Source organism: Propithecus coquereli, unplaced genomic scaffold, assembly GCF_000956105.1.
Source record: "Propithecus coquereli isolate 6110/MARCELLA unplaced genomic scaffold, Pcoq_1.0 Scaffold164, whole genome shotgun sequence".
NCBI lineage: Eukaryota > Metazoa > Chordata > Mammalia > Primates > Indriidae > Propithecus > Propithecus coquereli.
The window spans coordinates 4,286,509-4,309,711 of record NW_012140969.1 but is presented as its reverse complement, the minus strand read 5'-3'; the positions used below and the strand labels follow the sequence as shown (position 1 = coordinate 4,309,711).

At 61.6% G+C, this 23,203-nt stretch overlaps 1 protein-coding gene across 1 annotated transcript in view; it reads left to right on the top strand.

The window, feature by feature from the left end:
• The first annotated feature begins 2,533 nt into the window (after positions 1–2,533).
• RFX1 (regulatory factor X, 1 (influences HLA class II expression)) overlaps positions 2,534–23,203 on the top strand; it is a 21,538-nt gene continuing 868 nt past the window's right edge. Inside the window, exons 1-17 of the mRNA XM_012641359.1 lie at positions 2,534–2,846; positions 9,378–9,487; positions 9,701–9,784; positions 10,479–10,586; positions 11,590–11,706; positions 12,682–12,777; positions 14,157–14,251; positions 17,021–17,408; positions 18,325–18,506; positions 19,157–19,276; positions 19,370–19,485; positions 20,562–20,680; positions 20,767–20,876; positions 21,325–21,476; positions 21,567–21,664; positions 22,671–22,820; positions 22,910–23,151. Of these exons, the coding sequence (XP_012496813.1) occupies positions 2,534–2,846; positions 9,378–9,487; positions 9,701–9,784; positions 10,479–10,586; positions 11,590–11,706; positions 12,682–12,777; positions 14,157–14,251; positions 17,021–17,408; positions 18,325–18,506; positions 19,157–19,276; positions 19,370–19,485; positions 20,562–20,680; positions 20,767–20,876; positions 21,325–21,476; positions 21,567–21,664; positions 22,671–22,820; positions 22,910–23,151 (2,600 nt within the window). The remainder of the gene's footprint in view (positions 2,847–9,377; positions 9,488–9,700; positions 9,785–10,478; positions 10,587–11,589; positions 11,707–12,681; positions 12,778–14,156; positions 14,252–17,020; positions 17,409–18,324; positions 18,507–19,156; positions 19,277–19,369; positions 19,486–20,561; positions 20,681–20,766; positions 20,877–21,324; positions 21,477–21,566; positions 21,665–22,670; positions 22,821–22,909; positions 23,152–23,203) is intronic.

Genomic DNA, 23,203 nt, shown 5'->3' with positions numbered 1-23,203 from the left:
TCTCTTTTGCTGGCAGGAATGAGTTTGGGGAGGGCAGGGACTCAATGAAGATGTCTTCTCCATGTGCAAGGTAGGCAGCAGCCTCTTCCTTCCCCGGATGGGCAAGTTCCCTGGGGCCTGAGACCCCGGGCAGGGGAGCAGTGAGGCTGGCCACCCAGTCAGGTGGGGAAACCCCAAACGACTCTCCATCCTGCCCACCTAGTGACCTGACCTGGCAGGGAAGGTGGTGCTAGGTCCCTGCTGGCTCTGTCCACACCAGCTAGCAGAAAGTCATGTGGCCCCTGCCCAGCCCACCCCAAGCCCAAGCGACAGGCCCCTTTGTCCTGAGCAGCCCAAAGCTCTGGCCACTGAAGGGGAGGCAGGGCCAGGAGGCTTTTTCATCTTTCCTAGAACCTTGTTAAAGGGCCCTGGGTGGTGTTGAGAGCCAGAGCCCTTTCCCGAATGCTTCTGACGTGCCAGACGCTTGGCAAGGTGTTGCCCACACGATCAGATTGAACTCCTCGGCAGCACTGCATGGCACAGCCTGCTGTCCTCCCATTTCACAGATGGGGCAGTGGAGGCCCTCTCCAAAAGCCACACAGCTAGGAGGTAGCCAAGTTAAAGTCATGCATCTGGCCCTGTCCAGGGCCTGTCTCTCACCTGCCTTGCCCCCTGCCGCCTCTGGAGTTTGGCATCACAGGACAGAACCCGGATCCTGGGACAGGGAGGCATGGGAGGCATGAAGAACATGCCCAGCCTCCCTGGGGCTGCTCAGGCTGGCTCCCTGCTTCCTGCTCCCCGGTCATGCTGCCCTAACTGGGGCCTTGGGCCGGTGGCGTAACCTCTGCAGGGGGTGCTGAGGTCTCTCCATCAGAAAAATGGGGAAGATGCCGTTTACTGATTGTGAGCAGCAGATGAGCCCTGCGCCTGGCATCCTGCGTGGGGCTGGGGGCTCAGAGCGTATATCTGGGGGCCAGAGAGACCTGGGTTCGAGTCCCTCCCTTGCCGGTTGTTGCGAGGCTTTCAGCACTGGCCCCTGAGCCTTGGCTTAGCTTGCCTGCGAAATGGGCGTGCTGGTGCGTCCAGCATGGGGCTGCTGGGAGATGATCCCAGCGGAGGGCTCTTGGAAAAACAACAATAGTTGTTTTTCTCCTCCTCCTTCCCTTAAAAGTCTCCCTCTGGGTGACCCTGTGGCTGGAGGGCCGCCTGGGCGCACCGCACACAGGTGCTCAAGGGAGAGTGCAGAAGAGCCTCCCGTTCAGCGCCAGCCGGGGCTCAGCGTTGCCTGGGGCCACGGCCAACTGCAGGCTGGGCTCTCGGACGCAAACACCCCCAGATGCCAGGCGGGGGCCGCGACAGTGCAGGGGGTTGGAGCGTCCCCTCGTAACCACTCATTTGTTCCACTGTCCCTCAGATGCTCAGGAGCTGGGGACGGGGCTTCTTAGTGCAGGAACCCCCAAACCATCTGCCCATCCCCTGCGGCGGCAAGAGTGAGCCGGAGGGAGGCTGTGCCCAGCCTAGCACCTGGGAGAAGGACCACACCTTTAGTAGCTAGGAAAGCTGCTTCTGCCACCCATTGTGAGGTCAGCAGTGGCTTGGCCCCGGCCCCGGAAGGGCATTGAGACCGACAACCACCCCCCGGGCAGAGGGCCTGAAAGCTCCTATGGCCACGACCAGCTCGGGGGCGTTTTAGCCTCACATGCCTTCCCGTGTCTGGCACCCCACTGGGAATGATACCCAGTCGAGCAGCCAAGTCCAGATGGCGGGCACGTAGGGAACTGGCACGGGCTTGCTGAGGGACGGCTTTCCCGGGACTTTGCTTTCCGGCAGTAAGCTGACTAGTCAGGGGTGCAGAAAACCTGGGGTTCAAACTCAGCCCTGCCACTTACTTCCCTGCTGTGTGGCCTTGGGCAAGCGCCTTAACCTCTCTGAGCCTCCGCTCCCCATCTGGCAGACCAAACCCAAACCCAAACCCAGACGTGGCAGTTGCAAAGTTTAAAATGAAGTGACATAGGGCAGCGCCAACCTGCAGCAGTGCTCGGGAGATGTCACCGGCTCCTCGGCCAAGGGGAAGCCGGCAGGGGAGAGGCTCCCCCTAGCATCTGGGAGCCGGACCCAGTGAGAACTGTACCATCCATCTCTGGGTGAGGGCACAGAGCCACCAGACATGCCCGAGTCCCCCCCGGCATGGGGAGTGTGACCCTACAGGATGTAGGGGTGTCCCTGGGGGCCAGGGTCAGGGAAGGAAGAAGGCAGGAGTCCGGCCCCGGGTGAGCAGAGGCACAGAGTGCGGCTGCAGCCTCGGTCTCTACCTCGCTGCCCTGCGGGATGGGTTGGATATATCTGGCCACCAGCCTTGGGATTTAATTAAGTTACTGACGAACCCAAACGCATCTCCAGGGAGCCGGGAGCTGTCCCTGCTTTCTTCTTCCTGTAGATTAATTCCTGTTTTTCCTTCTTTTGTTTTTTTTTTTCCCCTCTCCCCCCTCCCCTTCTTTCTTCCCAAGGAAGAGGAAAAAAAGCCTTATTTATTATCATTTTCCCCACCGTTGGCATGGCAACACAGGCGTATACCGAGCTACAGGCAGCCCCGCAACCATCCCAGACACCGCAGGCCCCGCCACAGGCCCAGCCCCAGCCACCACCCCCGGCAGCGCAGCAGCCCCCTCAGCCTCCCGCCGCCGCCGCCGCCACCCCCCAGCCCCAGTATGTCACTGAGCTGCAGAGCCCCCAGCCCCAGGCGCAGCCACCGGGCAGCCAGAAGCCGTATGTGACGGAGCTCCCAGCCGCACCCACACCCTCGCAGGCGACCGGCGCGCCCACCCCAGCCCCTGCCTCCCAGCAGTACATCGTGGTCACCGTCTCTGGTAAGTGCCGTGTGCTCGAAGCTGGCGACTCCGAACGACTCTGAGAGGAGTTTGCGGGACGTGGGGGCATCTCTGGCGCAGGGGTAGTCAGGCCAAGCAGGGAGGCCTGGGTCCCTCCACACCGCTTCCCACCCGGGCAGCTCTTAGAGCTGTTTTTATGTCCACCCCCGAGTCAGATGTCACCAGAAGAAGGATTGGGCAGTGGAATCAAAGTTTGTGACACCAGCCTCCTGGCCTCCCTGCCTCGGTTTCCTCATCTGTGAAGGGATCTTCACAGCTTCTCGTGCTCAGGGGACACGTGAGAGGTGCTCACAGCTGGGCCGGCCCAGAGTGGGCCCTTCAGGGAGGTCAGCTGGGGGACCTGGAGGTGTCACCTCCCCGTCCTAGAGGAGCCGCCCTGTTGTTGCTGGCAGGATCCAGGGGCCAACCTGGGCTGTTGGCTGGGCAAGTTTGTGAGTGTGTGGCTGTCCCTTGCAGCCTTGGGGACAATGACAGTGGGCACTTGGGTCATGGTGCCCGTGGGGTTTTGTCTCCCCCACGCCCTGGTTCCTTCCAGGACATGAGCAGGCTGAGTGACGGGGAGTAGAGTGTTGGGACAGGTAGTTGACTCCAAGGGAGAAGGGAGAGGGACTGGGTACCGTTAGTGGTGGTTGTTTTTCTCTTTAGCCTTTTCTTTTGCTTTCCTTTCTCGTGACGTACGCCGAGGCACACAGAACTTGGCGATGTAGCAGCGCTGCCTGGGATGCCTGTGCCGTTCCGGCTTGCCTGGGGCTGCCTGAGGGCTGGGTCTCCGTCCCGCCTGACCCAGTGCTCTGATGGGGACTCGGCACAGCCCAGGTGTCAGTCTGGGTTAGCTCGGTCTTTATTGAGCTCCAAGCTGGCCCTGGTCCTTCCGAAGTGGAAAAGGATGTGGCCAGACCATCAGGGCATCCTGAGGGGCGTGGAAGGGGCAGGTCACAACAGGGTTGGGGACCCTGGGGCCATAGAGAGTCATCAAAATGTGTGGCAACTGACGTGGACCTGAGGAACAGAAAAGATGGGGCTGGGGCTCTGGGCGATGTCCCGAGGCTTCTTGCAGAGTCTATATGGGAGGTCCAGGGTCCCCAGGGAAGACTAGGGGACAGTGACATGTAGAGGCTCAGGGCAGTGACTATCATACGGTTGGTGTGGAGGGGTGTCCACACTTAGTGCCTGCCTGTCTGGACACAGCCCTGCCTTCGTAGAGGTCACAGCCAGGGTCATCATGCTGAAACCTCCAGTGGGTTCCCAGCACTGCCCCCTGCCCACCCCGCCTTCACCGCTGTCACCTCTGTCTCATGCTGTGCTTCTGGTCCCTGACCCTACAGTTGACCTTATGGGGGACAGGGTACCATCAGGTGACCACAAGGGTCCCTTCTCCTGCCCATCTCCTGGGATCCGTCTGCACCCACTGGCTCTGCCTTCTTGCTGCTCCTCTGGGGAAAAGGGGCCCCACGCCTGTCCCAGGCCACCCCCTCTACGACTTGCTCCTGTGATTGCTCCTACTGGTCCCTGCTTTGTGGCTTGGTCTTTCCCAACCGCCCATAAAGGTGGAACAGCCCCCACTTTCACCAGGAACCTCCAGTTCCTGCAGCCCCTGCAGCTGGTCCCTTCCTCCCAGAGATGCCCTCCTGTGAGGCCTGCAGGAGCCCACACTGTCCCCCAGGTCTCTGCCCACCTCCCGACAGCTCCTTCTTGGTTCCCTCTGCCATTTCCTCCTCATCTCCCCAACCTCGTTAGCAACGGAGGATGAGTCCTGGGCTCACCATTAGTGGTGAGTAGTTCTCCCTTCGTGGTGGCCTTCTCCTGTGTCACGGCTCTCAGTGTCCACATTGAGGTCTCCACCCTGTCCCTCGGCCCTGAACCCCAGGGTCCTGCATGCAGCCACTCCTGGCCCATCCGCTCAGGGGCAAACAGGCCTCTCGAACCAGCCTGGCCAAATTGAATTCTGGATTTTTTCCTCTCTTCAAATCTTCGTTCCTTGGAGATGTCCTTGTCCTTCTAGGCCCAGGGTCAGTCTTGATTCCTGTCCTACTCATCCTTGAGCAAGAACTCTTGGCTCTACCTCCTAAACCCATCCAGAACCTGCCCGCCTCTCCACCTCCACAGCCCCCGCCCTGGTCCAGCCTCTGCTCTCAAAGTCTGTCCCCCCACAGCAGCCAGAGGGGACCTGTTGGCAGTTGTCACTTAGGACCCCTTACACTCTAGCTCAAGACAGATGAATCCAAGGCAGGTGGTCCCTGGGGCACTCTTTGAGAAACCCTGGCCTAGGCTTTCTCAGCCCTAGAAGCACTAGCCCCTTCCCCCTGCCCCACCCGACCAAAAAAGGGCTTTAAAAGCTCCACACATCCTGTGCCTCTACTAACAAATGCCAAGCCCCCCAACTCTGGCCTGTCAGCCACCCAGCCCCACCTGCCTCCACCCACCCCCTCACATACTTGCTCCAGCCCCTCTGGCCTTCCTGTAGTGCCACAAACCCGCCAGGCTCAGTCCTGCCCCCTGGCCTTTGCACTTGCAGTGCCCTTGGCCTGGAACACTCCCCTCTCAGCCCTTTTGGCAGCTTGTCCCTCATCTCCTTCAGGTGTCTGCTCAGATGCCACCTCCCTGACTTCCACACCTCTCTACCCTCCCCGCTGCCACTGTTCACTCTCCATCTTCTTATTTTGCCTTATTATTCTTAATGCTTATCACCACCTCTTTAAGTTATAATGACGATGGTGGTGGTGGTGGTGGTGGTGGTGGTGGTGCCCATGCCCAGTGCCTGTGAGGGCCAGGGCTTTGTCTGCTAAGTCTCTGTGGAGTGACCAGCGAACACCAGCCCGGCCCAGAACAGCCCTGAAGGAGGAACACCTAGTATAGCCATCGTGTGACCAAGAGCTTGCAGGAGGCCTCGCCTGCCACCAGTGCGTCTGATTGGTCCTGCTCCTGCTGGCTGTGGGTGTTTCCTGCCTCAGGGTCCGAGGTGCCCAGAGCGAGGGTCTGGAGGGGCACACAGCTCCAGGCCCCAGCACACCCCAAGTCCTTCCTCTCCTTGCCTTGGCACCTCCAGCTCTTCCTGGCTCCCCTCATGAGGCCCAGTGCTTAGAGGTCAGGGCCTTGGTGTGGTCTTTGGGTTGGACAGACCCAGGCCAGACTGTCACTAGCTGTGGGGCATGGGGAGGGGGCCTCCGCCTGCCCACCTTGATGTTGTGCCTTGTGACCCTGCTGTCCACATAACTCTCCTGGGCTCACTTGTTTGGTTGGGTGGTGGTTTAGTCATCTGTCCCAGTGGTCCCAGGGAATTTCATTTCCCTGCTACCTGCAGGAGTGAGCCTGTCCCCAGAAGGGTCACCGGGCAGTGCTTCCTCAATTTGTTCTTGGGAAGAGGAGGTTGGCTTGAGCCCTGGGGTCCGCCCCTGCCTGTAGTGATTTCCTGGCCGTTCTCCGTGACCCTCCCAGGAAAGCGTCCCTTGTCATCAAAGGGCAGCCGGGGCCACGTGAGCCGGTCCCTGGGGGAGGGGGGTAACTGACACCAGCGAAGGCTGCTGCAAGCCACCTGGGATGCCTCCAGAGCCAGGAGCAATCGGAGATGACCAGGGACGCAGGGAGTCAGCAGGCGGAGGGAGGGAGGGAGGGCCTTGGGCCCTGACCTGGAGCATGGGGCTGGAGGCCAGCTGAGAGCAGCACCGCAGGTAGCTCTCCAGCCCTGTCCTGGCGCGCCCTGCCCTGCCCTGCGGTGACTTTGGAGGTGGTGGGACGGAATCTCAGGTTTCCCTGGTCAGGAGCAACGCTAGATCCAGAGATCCGCATCCTCAGGCCGTGAGACTCCTGCCCGAACCCAAGGTGGGAGGAAGGTGCAGTGGGCCCTGGCAGCTGCCCCCAGGAAGAGGAAACCGAGTTGGCCTGAGGGGGATACGGGCAGCCTGATGGAGGACAGCGTCCAGCCTCTCCTCCTGCTGTCTCTCACTTGGGCCTCTTGGGAGTCCAAGAAGACTTGTTCCCAGGACTGGAAGTGGAGGGTGTTTGTCAGCATCCCCCAGTGCAGATGGGGAAACTGAGGTCTGAGCAGACAAGGGACACAGGTGCCTGGGGCAGCAGGGGCCCAGAGGCCCTTCTGAGAGCCCCTGACTAAAACCGTCCCCGGGAGCAAAGGAGCAGGAGGGGGAGGCCAGGTGGCCGTGTCTGTCCCTGGGGAAGAGGGGCAGGGGATGCCAGGGCCCAGCCTGCCCCGGCTCCAGGCGCAGCCTCTCAGCTCCCATCGTCGTCCCCGGGTAGCTGCTCTGAGGCGTGGGTAGGTCTAGATGGGGAAGTGCGGGGCCCAGAGACGTTCCTTCATCAGATTCAGGGACAGGAAATCAGCCGCCGCTTCCGGACCTGAGACTGAGACTGAGACAACAGGGGCCTCCCCGGCCTCGTGCACGTGCGCAGAGTGGAGGTCTCAGGCAGGCAGATGCAGACGCCTGTAGACTCAGTGCGCCCCACCCCGCACGCATCCCCTCCTGGCTCCCCCACCCCAAAATGCAGCCAGGACCAGGCCCCTGCCCCGGCCACGGCAGGCGGGGACGCGCACACAGGACCCCTCCTCTGCGAGAGTAGACTCACCTCTCATCTTCGTGGTGTATCCTGTTGTGCTCTCCTGGCTGGTGGGCGTGGGGGTCCCGGCTTCGAAGGCTACCGCAGAGGCAGGAGATGGGCTGCTGAGGGTCCCACTCACTGCCCACCCGGAGCCAGGCAGAACCCTCCATGGGCTTCCTGGGCCAGGCACCATCCCTTGGACTGGGCCTGGCTCCTTGCGCCCACAGACGCCCAGGTGTGCAGGGCCCTCACGTGACTCAGGCCTGTCTCGGGTTTCTCCCAGAGGGGCTGTCTCAGTGAGGGCCTCCTCCCTCCCAGCTCAGGGAACCCTAAAGCGGATGTGAGGGTAGATTCCAGCAAAATATAGGGATGGAGCCTGCCAGAACTGGCTGCGTGAGCGGCTGGCCGAGCAGGCCTGGGAGTGTCCAAATGCCAGCGCCACAGCCCGACCTGTGGCAGCAGGGAGACTTCCCCTGGCACCTCCCATATCTGGCAACCTCTGTCCCCAACGCACACACCCCATGCTCTGCCCCCGACGTGGCCTTGAGGTCCTTGCACCTACCCAGGACAGCCCTCCCGCCCTGGCCAGGCCCCTCCCCCGCGTCTCCCCACACACGCTGTGGATCTTGGGGTGTCCCCAGAGACCCCCAGCTTGCTTTTCTTCCTGTGCCCACATGCTTGAGTCTGCACAACAGTGCCCACGAAGACCTGTGTCCTGGCCTCCCAGTTCCCAGCTGGTGACCTTGGGCAAGTCACTTCCTCTCTCCTGGTCTCTGTTTCGTTACCTGAAAACAGGTAATAGAAAGCTCTTACTGTCTCCAGCTGCTTAGGGAGAGCCTAGCCTGTTGCTCTGTCACTTCTGTCACTCCTCACCCACAGCCTGTCAGTCCTGCCAGGGCTGGATAAGCCGTCTGAACCCCCCACTGCAGGGAGGCCAGACGCGGGTCTGCCCCCAGCCCCAGCTCTGCCTCTGGAGCTGCTGAGGTCAGGCCAGGCCGTGCGGAGGGAGTGGGATCGGAGGACGGCTGGGGCCAGGGTCTCCCGGCCAGTGCCTCTCGGGGACACTCCCTGTTAATCACGCAGGAAGATGTGCATGAAATTTGACCTGTGCCCGCCTGATAGCATCACCGGGCACCAGCCTCCCTCCTCACCCTGCGGCGCAGCGCTGCCCCGGCCTCGTGAAGGCCCCGCTCAGGAGAGCAGTGTTTATTCCAAGAGGGCAGGCGGGCGCTCTGCATCCACTGGGGGATTAGTGCCCCAAGGTTGTGGATATAAAGCCACCTGCGCACCCTGCTGTTCCTACAGAGGCGGGCAAGGAGCGAGGAGGGCTCGGCAGGCACCCCTGGACAGACGGATAGACGGAGGGGGGCGGGGCGGGCAGGCACCATGTTCTATGATTGCCTCTTCTCAGCTGCCTGTCAGCGTGAGTACCCGCCTCCCCAGCCCGCCCCCACCCCACTGAGGACAGGAAGGCTGGGAGGGGCTCTTGGCGACAGGCCAGCGAGGCCCCCGGGGACCACTCCTCTGACCAGCTTCCTTTCCTAGGAAGCCAGGGGTCATCCCAGGGAAGGTTCCGGCACCTCGGTCATTGCAGAGCTTCCAGGACCTGGGGGGTGGGCGCATCACTGCTTGTCCATGGCCCCGTCTGCTGGGAAAGGGGTCCAGCCCTCTGGGCAGCCTCGCCGCTCTGCAGTCACCCTTCTGGTCTGGCTTCAGGACGAGGAAGGTGGGGGCGCTGCTTCCAGACCGTGGGGATCCTGGGCCTCCTGCCCCGCCTCTCCCCGCCACGTGGAGCCCTGAGTGGCATGGTCAGGGCTGGCCAGGGGCGGGTAGGGCTCTTGGAGAGGCCTGGCCTTGTTGAGGGGCAGCTTCGGCCTGTGTCATCCCCTCCAGACGGGCCCGGGCTCTGGGTGGAGGGAGGGGCACAGGCAGAGCTGACCCGGCGACCCCTCCCCACAGAAGGTGCCATGCGGGCCAGCGAGACCGTGTCAGAGGCCAGCCCGGGCTCCACAGCCAGCCAGACCGGCGTCCCCACTCAGGTGGTTCAGCAGGTGCAGGGCACCCAGCAGGTAGGATGTGGCCCTCCCCAGAGGGCAGGGGAGGGCACCTGAGGGGAGCAGTGCAGGCTGGAGCCCCGGGGGCCTCGTCTTGCCCCCACTTCCTGCCAGAGCCATCTGCTCGCCTGCTCTTATCAAGATGTGCCCTTCAGCCGCGCTCCACCCGCTGGCCGGGCCGCCCTGGGGAAACGGCCTGGCTCAGCCCCCCATGCCTTGCCCCCACAGCGGCTGCTGGTCCAGACGAGCGTGCAGGCCAAGCCGGGCCACGTGTCACCCCTCCAGCTAACCAACATCCAGGTGCCCCAGCAGGTAAGGCCACCGCACCCGGCCCTGGTCCTGGAAGCCTCCCCCAGGGTGGAGGACCGAGCCCTGTATCTGGCTCGGATCTGCCTTGGCCATGATTGAGGACCTGGGCCCCACACAGTGGCCACGCACCCCACCCCACCTCCTGGCTCTGAGGGGCCACCTGCACAGGGTGAGACCGAATCAGTCAGGGGCCACCAGGGAAGGTGGAGCCACATGAGTCATGTTAACAGAGAGAACAGGGTTGGTAGTTTGGAAGCAGAACCCAGGGCCGGGTTGGAGTTGAGAGCCCATAGCTGGCACAGAGAGGGCCGTCCCCCAGAAGGCTGCAGACAGGGTGCCGGGCTCGCCCCCATTTTACGACCGAGCAGCACAGAATTGGACAAAGTACTGTCAGGTTCTGAAGATGACGACACAGTCTACCTGTCCTGTGGAGCCAGGCTTCCTGGTCACCAACTTCAGCCCTGTTACTTCCTGGGTCCAGGCCCTCAAAAAGGCATTTTTGCCATCGTGAGCCTGGTGTCACCCTCTGTGAAGTAGGGGCAGTAATCGTGTCACACTGGGGCTGTCAGGACGATGCCTTAGCTAACAGGCATGAAGCACTTAGAGCGTCACCGTCACCTGGCACTGCACAAGTGCTCCCTCGAGCCGTACAGGCTGCCATCGGTGATCTGTCCTCCGTCTCCCTCCCCGGCTCCAGGCTCTCCCCACGCAGCGTCTGGTGGTGCAGAGCGCAGCCCCAGGCAGCAAGGGCGGCCAGGTTTCCCTGACGGTCCACGGTACCCAGCAGGTGCATTCGCCCCCCGAGGTAGGTGGTGGCCCTGTCGGCCGTGTACTCCTCAGTCCTGCTGCCCTGTGCACCCCCAGCCCCAACGCCCTTGTTGAACCTGGGCTGTGTGGTTTACTTGCCCAATTCCTGGTCCTGCCAGCTCTGAGCTAAGCAGCCGGGGAGCCCTGCTCTGGGAGGAGGAGGTGGCTTCCCGCCCTGGGCTGAGATGGCCCTCACTGCTCCAGCTCGGGGAACCGCATTGCAGGAAACAAGTGGGCTCCTCTTCCCTCTGCAGAGTGGGTAGAGTCTCTTCTGGGAGGCCTCAGACCACAGGGCGGGGTTTGGGGACCACAAACACCTATGAGGGTGTTGAAGGCAGGCAGGCCTTAGCCAGCCCGGAGCACAGGTGTCTCGGGCTCAGTCAGATGCCTGGCTCAGCCACTTATGCCTTTGGGACTCTGGGCGGGCCTTTGAGCCTTCTGAGCCAGAGATTTCTGTGTGTCAAAGAGCTACTGATCTCGGCCGCCCTTCGGCTGGCTGTGAGAATACAGCCTGCGGCACAGCTTGGCAGGGGGCTCTGTAACCAGGCGCCTGGGGTCCGCACCGTGTGCCACCACTCAGCGCTGTGTGTCCCTTCCCTCTGTGCCTCGGCTGGGAAGTGGGGATGCGGTGGGGTACCAGTGCATACATCCAAAGCGCTCAGAGCAGGGCGTGGTGGGAGTCGGCCCAATGCCATGGTAGATGCTGCTGCTGTCATTACTGCTTTGAGAGTCAGCCCCAGGACAGCCTCAGATTAAGGAGGCTGCAGGTGGCCCTGAGCCTCTGGGCCGAAGCCCTGGCCTTGCCTGGGGGGTGACCAGGGCTCTTGCGTTTGGATGCATGGGATGCATCCTGTTACCGGCCTAGGAGGTTGGGACACATCCCTGCTGGCTGCCGCCCTGTCCAAACAGCCCTCCTGAGAAGGGTATTTGTTAGGCCCCAGGGGCCCCAGAGGGCACCTGAGCTGGCCCCAACAGCACTCCCATGTCTCCTTCTTTTACAGCGGTCGCCGGTGCAGGCCAACAGCTCTTCCAGCAAGACAGCTGGGGCCCCCACGGGCACGGTGCCACAGCAGCTACAGGTCCACGGTGTCCAGCAGAGTGTCCCCGTCACCCAAGAGGTGCCAGGCCAAGGCGGGCAGTGGCTGGGACGAGGGGGTTCCAGCCAGGTGGCCTCTGCAGCCTCCCAAGGCTTTGCCTGTGGTGTGTTAGAGCTAACTGATGGGGGTCCAACCCCCAGGTGCCCCTGGGTCTTTGGCAACATCGCCATCTGTCTCCACATTCAGCGTCCTGTGGGAGGACAAAATTTGGACCTCGTGGATGGTGTTTGAAGCAGTGCAGGTTCTGGGGACAGCTTGGAGAAAGTACCTCGGGCCCATTTGCCTGGAGGAAGCTCAGAGGCCAAGTGCCAGCCCCTCCCTAAGGGTTTTGGGGAGGCGCCCCAGCCTCCTGGAGGGGCGGCCCAGCTCTGAGCCGCCTTACAGCAGCAGAGCAGGTTAAAAAGCTAGGACTGTCTGATCATTACCCCTGAAGTTGAGGGGTTCTCAGTCCCTCAAAAATCCAGATGAAAGCCCTTCCCCCATGAAAGCAGAAACCCCATCCCGAAGGATTCACAGATGTTCCCCTGCCTGGTGCCGGAGCCCTTGCAGCCTCCAGACCTGGGTTGGGGTCTCAACCCCTCAACTCAGCACTGCCCCACACCAGCCTCTGTCCCTCACTCTGTGTCCTGGGGATGATGCTGGCATCTCCCCGGCAGCGTGCGGGAAGAGGAGCTGGGGCAGAAGATAACCCAAGGCCTCCCCTGCTGGTTTCTGGCACCTGTGCGGGGCACGTAGGGAGAGGGGGTGGAGAGCAGGGACCCCTCAGTCAGTCCCAGGTTCAACTCTCAGCTCTGCTGCTTCCTGGCAGCCTCCCCTCGCTGGACTGTGAGTGGGTGACAGTGTCTATGCGGTAGTGGACCCGGAAGGCGCTTGGTGCCGGGCAGGGCATGGGGAAGCTCCCTCCTCGTTTGGCTGGCGAAGTTCACAGGCACGGGTTGGGGGTGGGCTGGAGCACTGCCATGGTTACCATAGTCCCACCTGCCTTTCCCTTCCCAGAGGTCCGTGGTCCAGGCCACTCCGCAGGCGCCCAAAGCCGGCCCAGTGCAGCCGCTGACCGTGCAGGGGCTCCAGCCAGTCCACGTGGCTCAAGAGGTGTGTGTCCCCCTCACCTACCCTGGGGCAAACTGGGGCTGGGAGAGCGGGCCCCTGAGGCCGCAGGGAGGGCATGGGGCCCGAGCCTGGCTCCACCTCTGGCTGGGGGCTGCAGACCCTGCCCCCTCTCTGCCCTTGCCCGGCCCCTGGCAGCTCAGGGCCCAGTTTCTGCTAAGAGAGACCTGGGTTTGAATTCCGCTTCTTTCTTGCACGGCCCTGGGTCACTTCCTCCCCTCCCTGAGACCGGGGCGGGGATCTTCCATCGGGTTGCCGCCTGGGCTGTCCCCGGTGACCCCCCAGTGTCTCTGTTTGTCCTCCAGAGCTCAGGCAGTCAGTTTCCCGCTAGGAAGGCAGAACAGCGAGAGCCCCGGCCCACGCCGCCGCCGGAGCCGCCGCCCCGGCCGCCCACGCCCGGGCCCGGGCCGGGCGCGCTGGCCCCCGAGCCGCCGCCGCTCCCGCCCGCGTGCAGCGGCGAGGCCCCGCAGCTAGGCAGCCCCGAGCCGCCGCCGCCCCATTACGAGCCGGGCGCCGAGCAGTGGGTGGAGCTGGTGGGCGTGCTGCCCCCGCACCTGCTCCTGCCGCAGCAGAAAGTGGTCCTCGAGCCACTGCCCGGGCTCCCGGCCCGAGCCAGCCCCGACCAGAGGGTCAGGATCCAGAGAGTCCCCCAGGTGCTAGTGTTCAGCACGGCCGCCACGGCCCTCAAAGTAGGTGGCGGACGCACGGGAGGGGGGCAGCGGGCGGGCGGGGGCGGGGGCGCCCGGCCGGGCTGCCTGCCAGGCCCCGCAAGCCCCGTGAACCCCACCTCCGCCCCATCGCCGTCCGGCGGGTCGGTCTCGGCCCCGCATCTGAGCCCCACAGCCCTGCTCCGGGTCCCAGGCTCCACCCTGCACACGCGGGAGGGGGATGGAGGTTGGGCGCTCAGGCCCCGCCCTGAGGCCCCGCCGCGATTCCAGCCTCTGTCCCACAAAGCGGGGCCCCAGGCTCCGCCCCTCACATCCTGTGCCTGGTCTCCAGGCCCCGCCTCCGGAGCGCGTCGGCAGTTCAGGCTCTGGCTCTAGCCACCGCCTCGTCCCGGTGCCTGGCTCTGCCCCTGGGGTCCCCTCTACTGTCAGGCCCCCCCTTACTGCCTCCAGCGAAGCAGAGCCCTGGCTTCCCTCACACGTTTCTTCCTGATTCCCACCCCTGGCACGGGCCTGGCAGTCGCTTGGCTTTTGACCTCTGGCCCTGTCCAGGGTGTGTTGCGCAGAGAGCCCAGGCGACACCCACCCAGTCGGGGAGCTGGGTGTCGGGGAGAGCCTGGGTGGCCGCCAGCCCTGCAAAGGCAGAAGGGAAGGAGCCGTGCACCCCTGACCCTCCACACGCCCTTCCTCCCGCCCCAGGTGCAGCAGCTCCAGCAGGTGCCTGTCCCACACGTGTACTCCAGCCAGGTGCAGTACGTGGAAGGTGGCGATGCCAGCTACACGGCCAGTGCCATGTAAGTGGGGGGAGGGCTGGGGGAGGGGCTTGCCGTGCACCAGTGCCCAGCCGGCCTTCAAGGGCTCAGGTGCGGGACAGACAGCGGGCACTCCCCAGGAGCACCCGCAGCCACCAGGAGGGGGCCAAGCAGGGGGACCCTGGAAGGTCGGGAAAGGTATCCTGGCACAGCTTAGGGCTGTGGAATCAGATGGGCCTGGTTTTTAACCAAAAAAAAAAAAATTGTTTTTTCTTTAAATTTTTACAGGATGAAAATTTCCAAATAATAGAGAATGTTAAACAGTGGGGAAAAAAACCCACTTTCACTCCTGACCTCCAGCCCTGCCCCAGAGGGGACCCTGTGACCTGTTTCTTTGTTTCCTCCCAGAGATGCTCAGAATAGAAACTCTTCCCTTCCCTTGTTCAGAAACAGAGGCAGCGTATTCCGTGCTGTGTTTCTTCCCCCAGCCCTTCTTCCACTTGTCCTTGTGGGCCCTGGTCACCCTCTTAACCACTGTGTCATACTCTTCTGTGCACGTGCCGCGGGAACCACATAGCCCAGGCGACACGTAGGTGATGTTCCTTCCCTGGTACTGCGCACGGCGCATTAACATCCTCGTGTGTGGGCCTGACCAGTCCCAGCTCTGGCTCCTTCCTGCCAGGAGTCCTCTGCGCACCGCCTTCCCTCGCTGTCCTCCACACACAGTTCCAGGACTATAGTCATCGTCATCGTTTCGGTTCCTAGAAGTTTCGCTTGCTTTTCTCTGCATCTGTCTTTTTTCTTTTGTCTCTGCCACCTGTCCTTGTGGGTCCTTGTGGGCACAACATTACAAAGCTCCTGGAGTGACTCGGTCCCTGGGGTGTCCAGGCACCTGAATTGTAGGGCCGGGTCCACAGCTCCAGCTACCTCCCAGTTCTGTCAATTTCTTTCCAGTACCGCTAATTTCTCCCCTGTGCGGTTGACCTGAGCCGGCAGGGGCCAGACAGGGCATTGCAAAGAGGGGCACTGTGATGTTTGAAGCGGCGCCAAGCCACGCACGAGCCCAGGCCTGGAGGGCCCGGGCAGGCTCCTTCTGCCTTCCCTGGTAGCGTCTCTCCTTTGCGGCTGTTTGAATTCCCCGATGGTAGTGTGTGCGGTTTCACCTGCTTCACTGCTATCAGAGTCTGCAAGCTACGAGAAGTTCTTGGGGGCCACTCCTGCTGTCAGCTGTGTCTTCTTTCTCTCCTCCCCAGTGGATTATTCTCGGGTTCCCAACCCTTTCCTAGCTTGGATCCCCGCCCTTCCCAAAGCCACAGCCCCTGGGCTCTGTCCCTGGCCCTGTCCAGGGTGCATGGAGAGAGACACACATTTATTTACTCAGCAAGTATCTACTGAAGCAATGTTTTTGGAGCACAGGTTGCATGCTGGACACTGGGCTGGGGATTTTTCAATTTTTATTTTTCAATTTTTATTTTTTTACTTTTAGAGACAGGGTCTCCCTCTGTTGCCTAGGCTGGAGTGCGATCATAGCTCACTGCAGCCTCAAACTCCTGGGCTCAAGCGATCCTCCTGCCTCAGCCTCCTGAGTAACTGGGACTACAGGTGCACGCCACTGTGCCGAGATAATTTTTCTTTTTTTGGGTTAGAGATGGGGTCTCGCTGTGTTGCCCAGGCTGGTCTGGAATTCCTGGCCTCAGGCAATTCTCCCACTTACGCCTCCCAAAGTGCTGGAATTATAGGCATGAGCCACTGCTCCCAGCCTAAATTTTTATTTTAAAACTTTAAAAAATTTTCTATTTGAGATGGGGGTCTTATTGTGTTGCCCAGGCTGGTCTCCAACTCTGGTCTCAAATGATCTTCCCGCCTCTGTCTCCCAAGTAGCTGGGATTACAAGCTCACGCTGCCGAGCGTGGCTTGGATTTTTTAATTTTAATGTTACATTTTTAATCACTGAAACATCGAACAGGTTCAGATATCAAAATTATGTCCAAGGATGTCTAGTGAGATGGCGAGAGAGGTGCCCACTGCCTGTCCCCTCTCCACGGAGCCCTCCATCCCCACGGATGACAGACATACACGTGAAACTTGGTGGTCTCTTCCCGTCCCACCAGCCACGCCCCGCTCTGCCTCTTCCTTCTGGTATGTTCTGGAGCTTGTTCTTGGGTAGGACCGCAAGACCTTCCTCGTTGTCTTTCATTCCTGTGTAGGATCCATCATCTTTTAACAGCCCCTAAAGAGGGACCGTTGGTGGTTTTTACTCACTTGCTACGATTCGCAGCCTCAAGCCTGCGTGACCCGGTGCGTGTCCAGGGATGGCTGCGGGAGAATTCTCCATTTAACACCTGGGCACGTGCTGCCTTCTGCTGTGACCTCTGCTTACCTTTGCCCTTGGCCTCTCGCCTGTCTCCCCCGGGGCCAGGGGCTTTTCCGTCTCATCCACTGTGGTGTCCGCGGTGGCTAGAACCGTGCCCAGCGCACAGTAGGCTCTCGATGATTTCCTGGTGTGAAAGTGTGTGGTCCAGTGCAAGCTCCCCAACTTTTCCATCTCAGTTTCCTCCTCCCGACGTGGGGAAGGTGACTCTGGTGCGAAGGGCTGCTTTTGTGATGAACGAAAAACTGCCCAGCAGGCACTTAGGAGGGTGCCCGTTCTGTCGTAGGTGAATGCTGGGACTCCATCCTTGCTGCCCCGGGGCTGCTGCTTCCTCGGTCCCCTCCTGGGATCCCCCCCTCCCTGCAGGACGCCCCTCAGTCACATCCCTCAGCCGCCCAGCTCTCAGCCCCTGACACTCCCCCACCTCTGCCTCTTCCTAGCCGCTCCAGCGCCTACCCCTACCCCGAGACGCCGCTGTACACGCAGACGGCGGGCACCAGCTACTACGAGGCCACAGGCACGGCCGCCCAGGTCAGCACCCCTGCCACCTCCCAGGCGGTGGCCAGCAGCGGCTCCGTGCCCATGTACGTGTCCGGCAGCCAGGTCGTCGCCAGCTCTACCAGCAGCGGGGGCGGGGCCAGCAACAGCAGTGGCGGCAGTGGCAGCGGTGGTGGCGGCGGTGGCGGTGGAGGAGGCGGTGGCGGGGGTGGCAGCGGCAGCAGTGGCGGCAGCGGCAGCGGAGCAAGCACCTACGTGATCCAAGGTGGCTACATGCTGGGCAGCGCCGGTCAGTCTTACTCCCACACCACTCGTGCCTCGCCAGCCACGGTGAGTGCCTTGGCTGGGCCCCAGAAGGGGCAAGCGGTGGGGCGCCCCGGGGCAGACAGGGTGGCTGTGGTTGCTGGCCACCGTTAGCAGAAGCCTGTGTGACCTAGCGATGAAGTGCTCACTTGCAAATGGCCTGCGATCAAATGCTTGCTGTGTGGCATCAGAGAAGTTACTCAGCCTCTCTAGGTCTCAGCTGATATGCATGAAGCTCTTAGAACAGTGCCTAAAGAAGTGCCTTCTATTCTGATTATAATCGGTAGGGGACAGAGAGTGAGGGGACAGAGAGGCAGGCACCGCCATCGGGGGGCTGCCCTGAGCAAGGTTCTTTGTGCATCTGGAAGGCAGGTGCCATAACGTCCCTCTGTCCAGAGGTGGCCTCGTGTACATTGGTATAATGTGTGTTTTACTTCTGAGTCTTTCATCGCGTGTGTCAATTTGGGAGGCCACCCACACGGTCAGGGTACAGAACTGTCCCATCACCGCAGAGATCTCCCACCTGCTACCCGTTGACAGTGACTTTCTGCAGCCTCCCTCCCAATGCCCCCAACCCCCAGCAACCATGAACCTGTTCTCCATCTCTGTAATGTTGTCAGTTCAAGAATGTTCTGTGAATGGAATCGCACACCACGTGACCTTTGGAGATTGGCCTTGTTTTTTGAGATTGGGTTTTTTCCGCTCAGCATACATTAATATAAATTTGTATTTGACTAGCTGCATGTGTCAGCTGTATTGGACAGTGCAGTTCTAGAGAGTTCCATGGGATGGAGTTCTTGGGCGGAAGTGCAATAGGATGTCCCTTACGGCTGGGCTGTCAGGATCACAGAGCGAAGTGGATACAGACAGAGCACGTAGCCACAGCACTCAGGACACAAAAGCGATTCTGAATGATATGCTCCTGTCCTCCCTCCGGCCCCAGGTCCAGTGGCTCCTGGACAACTACGAGACGGCCGAGGGCGTGAGCCTGCCGCGGAGCACCCTCTACTGCCACTACCTGCTGCACTGCCAGGAGCAGAAGCTGGAGCCCGTGAACGCCGCCTCCTTCGGCAAACTCATCCGCTCCGTCTTCATGGGTCTGCGCACCCGCCGGCTGGGCACCAGGTGGGGCCGCCCGTCCACCCCCGGCTGCCCTGGAGGCTCACAGGGCCTGCCCAGGCTGTCTGGGACACTCCACTCCAGCCCACTGACCTCTTGGAGGCTCCTTTGATTCACCCACTCATCCCACCCCAGAGCCTTTGCACTGGCTGTGCCCTATGCCTTGTGTATCCTCCCTGCCTCCTTATTCAGATGTCCCCTGGCTGCCTTAGCATTGAGCACCCTCCAATGTGCCCTTTATGTTACTTACTCATCTCGTTTCTGATCCGTCTGAAACGCACATACCTTGGGGATGTGGGTGCTGCACACAGTTGGTGCTTAATCAGGCCCCATGAGCCGGCAGATTTGTGCTGGGAGGGACAAGAAGCCATCCCATGAATCCACCCCTCGCTTCCTCTCCTTGGCGACCCCCACCCCTGCCCAGGTTCACCCCTGCTCATCTCTCAGTTCCCGTTCCCAGCTTGGGTGTCACCTCATTCACTCATTCGTGCACAGCCTCGGGCCAAGTCCTGCCTCTCTCCTGACACCCACAGCACCTCCGTGTCCCCAGAGCAGCACTGTGGGACAGCGGTATCTCTATTTAGTCAGTCCCCTAGTGAATGCGGGTGTGGCGTGAGGCCCCCCAGCCCGGCCCTCACCCTCCACCCCCCTCCCAGGGGCAACTCCAAGTACCACTACTACGGCCTGCGCATCAAGGCCAGCTCGCCCCTCCTGCGACTGATGGAGGATCAGCAGCACATGGCCATGCGGGGCCAGCCCTTCTCGCAGAAGCAGAGGTAGGAGGCGGGGCCGGACCCCGAGTCGGGCGGGCAGGGAAGGGTGCACCGGGGCCTCCCCCACAGCCGGCCTGCTTGTGTCCTCGCTTTCAGGCTCAAGCCCATCCAGAAGATGGAAGGCATGACCAATGGCGTGGCCGTGGGCCAGCAGCAGAGCACGGGCCTGTCGGACATCAGCGCGCAGGTGCAGCAGTACCAGCAGTTCCTGGGTGAGCGCTCCCTGGCCTGCGGCCCCAGGAGAGCACGTGGTTCCCAAAGCCGGGTGGTGGCAGGCAGCCTCTGGGGGGGTGGGGAGGGCTGGGTGAGAGATGCCCAGGGAGTTGGTGAGACATCATAGTCCTCATCCACAGCGACGGTTCAGTCCCCAGAAACCCTCTCTGAGGCGGATTCCCATTCATTTCAATGGGCAGCTTTTCCCTGGTTTCTGAACCCTCCAGCAAAGCCCCCTTTATGCCACATGAGATCTTAAATCCCACCCACATGGATTTGGTTACTTGGATGGTGCACGGTAATCGTCAGTCCGAGATATAGCGGGGCAGTTACCTCCCTTCGTGAGCCCTCGTGCCGGCCGCTTCCTTGCCCGCCTGGAGGTTCCGCAGAGCCGGGATGTCCGTGCGGTTAGAAGGCAGGTGTGCGGTGTCCAGGGTTTCCAGAAGTGAACTTCTAAAAAAGAAAAATGCAAACAATAATTCAGGGAAACGAGACAAAGTGATGCTAAGAAAATGAGCAAACGCCAAGAATGCAGCAGTACCAGCCACGTATCCTCGACAGTGACCACATGGTGGCCCACTTCCTGGGGTTCTCCTGTTCACAAGTGCCAGACTTCCAGGCTGCCCTGTCAGGGGGGATGACACTTCTGGTACAGTCGAGGGGTGTCACCAGGGTGACTGTCCATGGCTGGGCCCTCCCTGGGGCCCTCAGGCTCAGGTCAGCGTCCCTGTGGCCCTGGCTGGGCCCTGGGGGCCTGCTCCCTGGCCAGGTGGGTATGGGGGTGCAGCCTGGACTCAGGGGCCCACGTCCCAAGGGGCTGCCTGGTGCCACCACTTGGTAGGCAGGGCTGGGCCTTTACAAGGCCCTTATGTTCTCTGTGCTGGAAGAGCATGGGCTCTGGAGTCTTCCCCCATCCTGGGACCCTGGGCCAGGCACCCACCCTCTTTGAGCCCCGCCATCTTTCACTGCACATGGGGGACCCCGACTTGGTGGGAAAGTGATGACAACTCAGTGGGCTGGTGGCGGCGGGTAGGCAGGCTGGGATGAAGGGTCTCATCATGTCCCCACTCCCCAGATGCCTCTCGGAGCCTCCCTGACTTCACAGAGCTCGACCTCCAGGGCAAAGTCCTACCCGAGGGCGTCGGGCCTGGGGACATCAAGGCCTTCCAGGTCCTGTACCGGGAACACTGTGAGGTAGGACGGGCGGGCAGGGGCCCAGCCATGGGCGGGGGAGGGCCACCTGGCCCTCAGGCCCCCCTGAGCATCTGTCTCTCCCGCAGGCTATCGTCGACGTCATGGTGAACCTGCAGTTCACCCTGGTGGAGACCCTGTGGAAGACCTTCTGGAGGTACAACCTCAGCCAGCCCAGCGAGGCGCCGCCTCTGGCCGTGTGAGTCCCACAGCGTGACGGGGGCAGGAGGGCATGACCTCTTCCCAGAGAGTCAGCTGCCCAGGGGTAGAGCGGCCTGACCTCTGGCATCATGCAGGAGTGGGACGTCTGCCCGACCCCTGCAGCTTGTGGGGTGCACATGCCCTTGACTTCCCAGAGTATGTGTGTGTGTGTGTGTCCATCTAATGGGCGGGGCGGCACGGGGCGGGGCATGTCCCACCAATCCCAGGCGTGCTGGCAGGACACCATCTCCCGCCTGGGGTGGGTGGGTTCCGAGGCCCCTTTCACCGCATTGTGCAGGGTGGGGTGTACGATCCCCCTCTGACCCCTAGGGGGTCTGCACCAGCCTGACCCTGGAGCAGGGAGTGGGGGTACCTGTGCCTTTCTGATCCTGGGTGCAGGACCATGGAGTGCCTGAGTGACCCCGGGGTGGGGTGGGTGCCTACAGGCACGACGAGTCCGAGAAGCGGCTGCCCAAGGCCAGCCTGGTGCTCCTCTCCAAGTTCGAGCCCGTGCTCCAGTGGACCAAGCACTGTGACAACGTGCTGTACCAGGGCCTGGTGGAGATCCTCATCCCGGACGTGCTGCGGCCCATCCCCAGTGAGTGTTCAGCCGCTGTGCCCGGCAACCCTCCCAGCACCCCAAATGCACCACCCACCCGCCCTCACCAGCCCCCACCGCGGCCCGCAGGTGCCTTGACCCAAGCAATCCGGAACTTTGCCAAGAGCCTGGAGAGCTGGCTCACCCACGCCATGGTGAACATCCCCGAGGAGATGCTGCGGGTGAAGGTGAGGTCGCGAGGGCGTGAGGGCCAGCCCGGCTCACAGCCGGCTCCTCCTTCCTGCCTCAGGGGCTGGAGGCCTCGGTCTTGTCTGTTCCATGGGGGCAGTAAGATTTGTCCCCACACCTGTTCAGGGGATGACATGGGGAAGGGGGGGGCTCATCCACTTCAGAGAGGGCCCTGGGCGTTGTTCACTAACCAGCTTCCTCGGGTGCCCGCTTCTTACACACGATCCCTTTGTGGTGTGTTTTTGGACTCAAAACAGCATCTTAAGCAAAGGAAAAGTGGAATGCAAATCGACAGTAGTTCTCTGCAGTTTCTCTGCTAGAAAGCACTTTAGGTGTTCAGAAATAGATAAAACGTTTCTTAAAAAGGCAACATCTGTAAGGAAACAGAACAGCCCTTTCCATCAGCGCTGCACACCCGCTACACACCCGTTAACTGCTTAGACGCGAGCACGGGCTGTGCTCGTTCCTGGGGGACCAGAGAGCTGGCGGGCTGGACACCAGGGGCTGGGGCCTGTGGGAAGAGTAGAAGCCCTTCAGGCAAATTGGCAAGACTTGAGTATTCATTTGTTCAGCAGCACGCATTTATTGAGCACCTACTGCGTGCCCAGCCTCATTCTCAGAGAAAAGTAATTGACAAGACTGACAAAATCCTGTCCCTCTAGAGCTGAGATTCGAGGGTACGGTACTGAAACAAAATGAAAACAAATGTTTATTAAAGCGGTACTTGGCCTTCCTGAGCAGTGCCCTCCATGTTTTCTGTTGTGTTCTTTCATTTAAAAAATAACGATGCTGGGCAAAACACAATAAATTGATTTTTTTGAACCACATTGGTGGGTGGACACCCAAAGTTTGAAAATCTTAACGCCTTGGTCTTCTAACAAAAGCAGGGAGGCACAGCTCTCCTTTTTTAGGAAAGAGGAAACAGGCTCAGAGAGGTTGCAGCGGGTGGGGCAGAGGCCGGCGGGCGGGGGTTCTACAGACGCCACAATCCCGACCCGCACGCAGGTGGCAGCGGCCGGCGCCTTTGCGCAGACACTGCGGCGCTACACGTCGCTCAACCACCTGGCGCAGGCGGCGCGCGCCGTGCTGCAGAACACCGCGCAGATCAACCAGATGCTCAGCGACCTCAACCGCGTGGACTTCGCCAACGTGCAGGTGCGCGCGGGGGGCTGCGGGGGGCGGGGGAGGGAGCAGCCTCGCGGGGCAGCCGCGGCTGAGCTGCCCGTCTGTCTGCTGTGCCCTAGGAGCAGGCCTCGTGGGTGTGCCGCTGCGAGGACCGCGTGGTGCAGCGGCTGGAGCAGGACTTCAAGGTGACGCTGCAGCAGCAGAACTCGCTGGAGCAGTGGGCGGCCTGGCTGGACGGCGTGGTGAGCCAGGTGCTCAAGCCCTACCAGGGCAGCGCTGGCTTCCCCAAGGCAGCCAAGCTCTTCCTCCTCAAGTGGTCCTTCTATAGGTGCGCATGCGCCGTGGCAGCGGGTGGGGGCGGGGCCATAGAGGACCCCGCCTCCGGGGTGAGCCAAGGGCGGGACCAAGCGGGG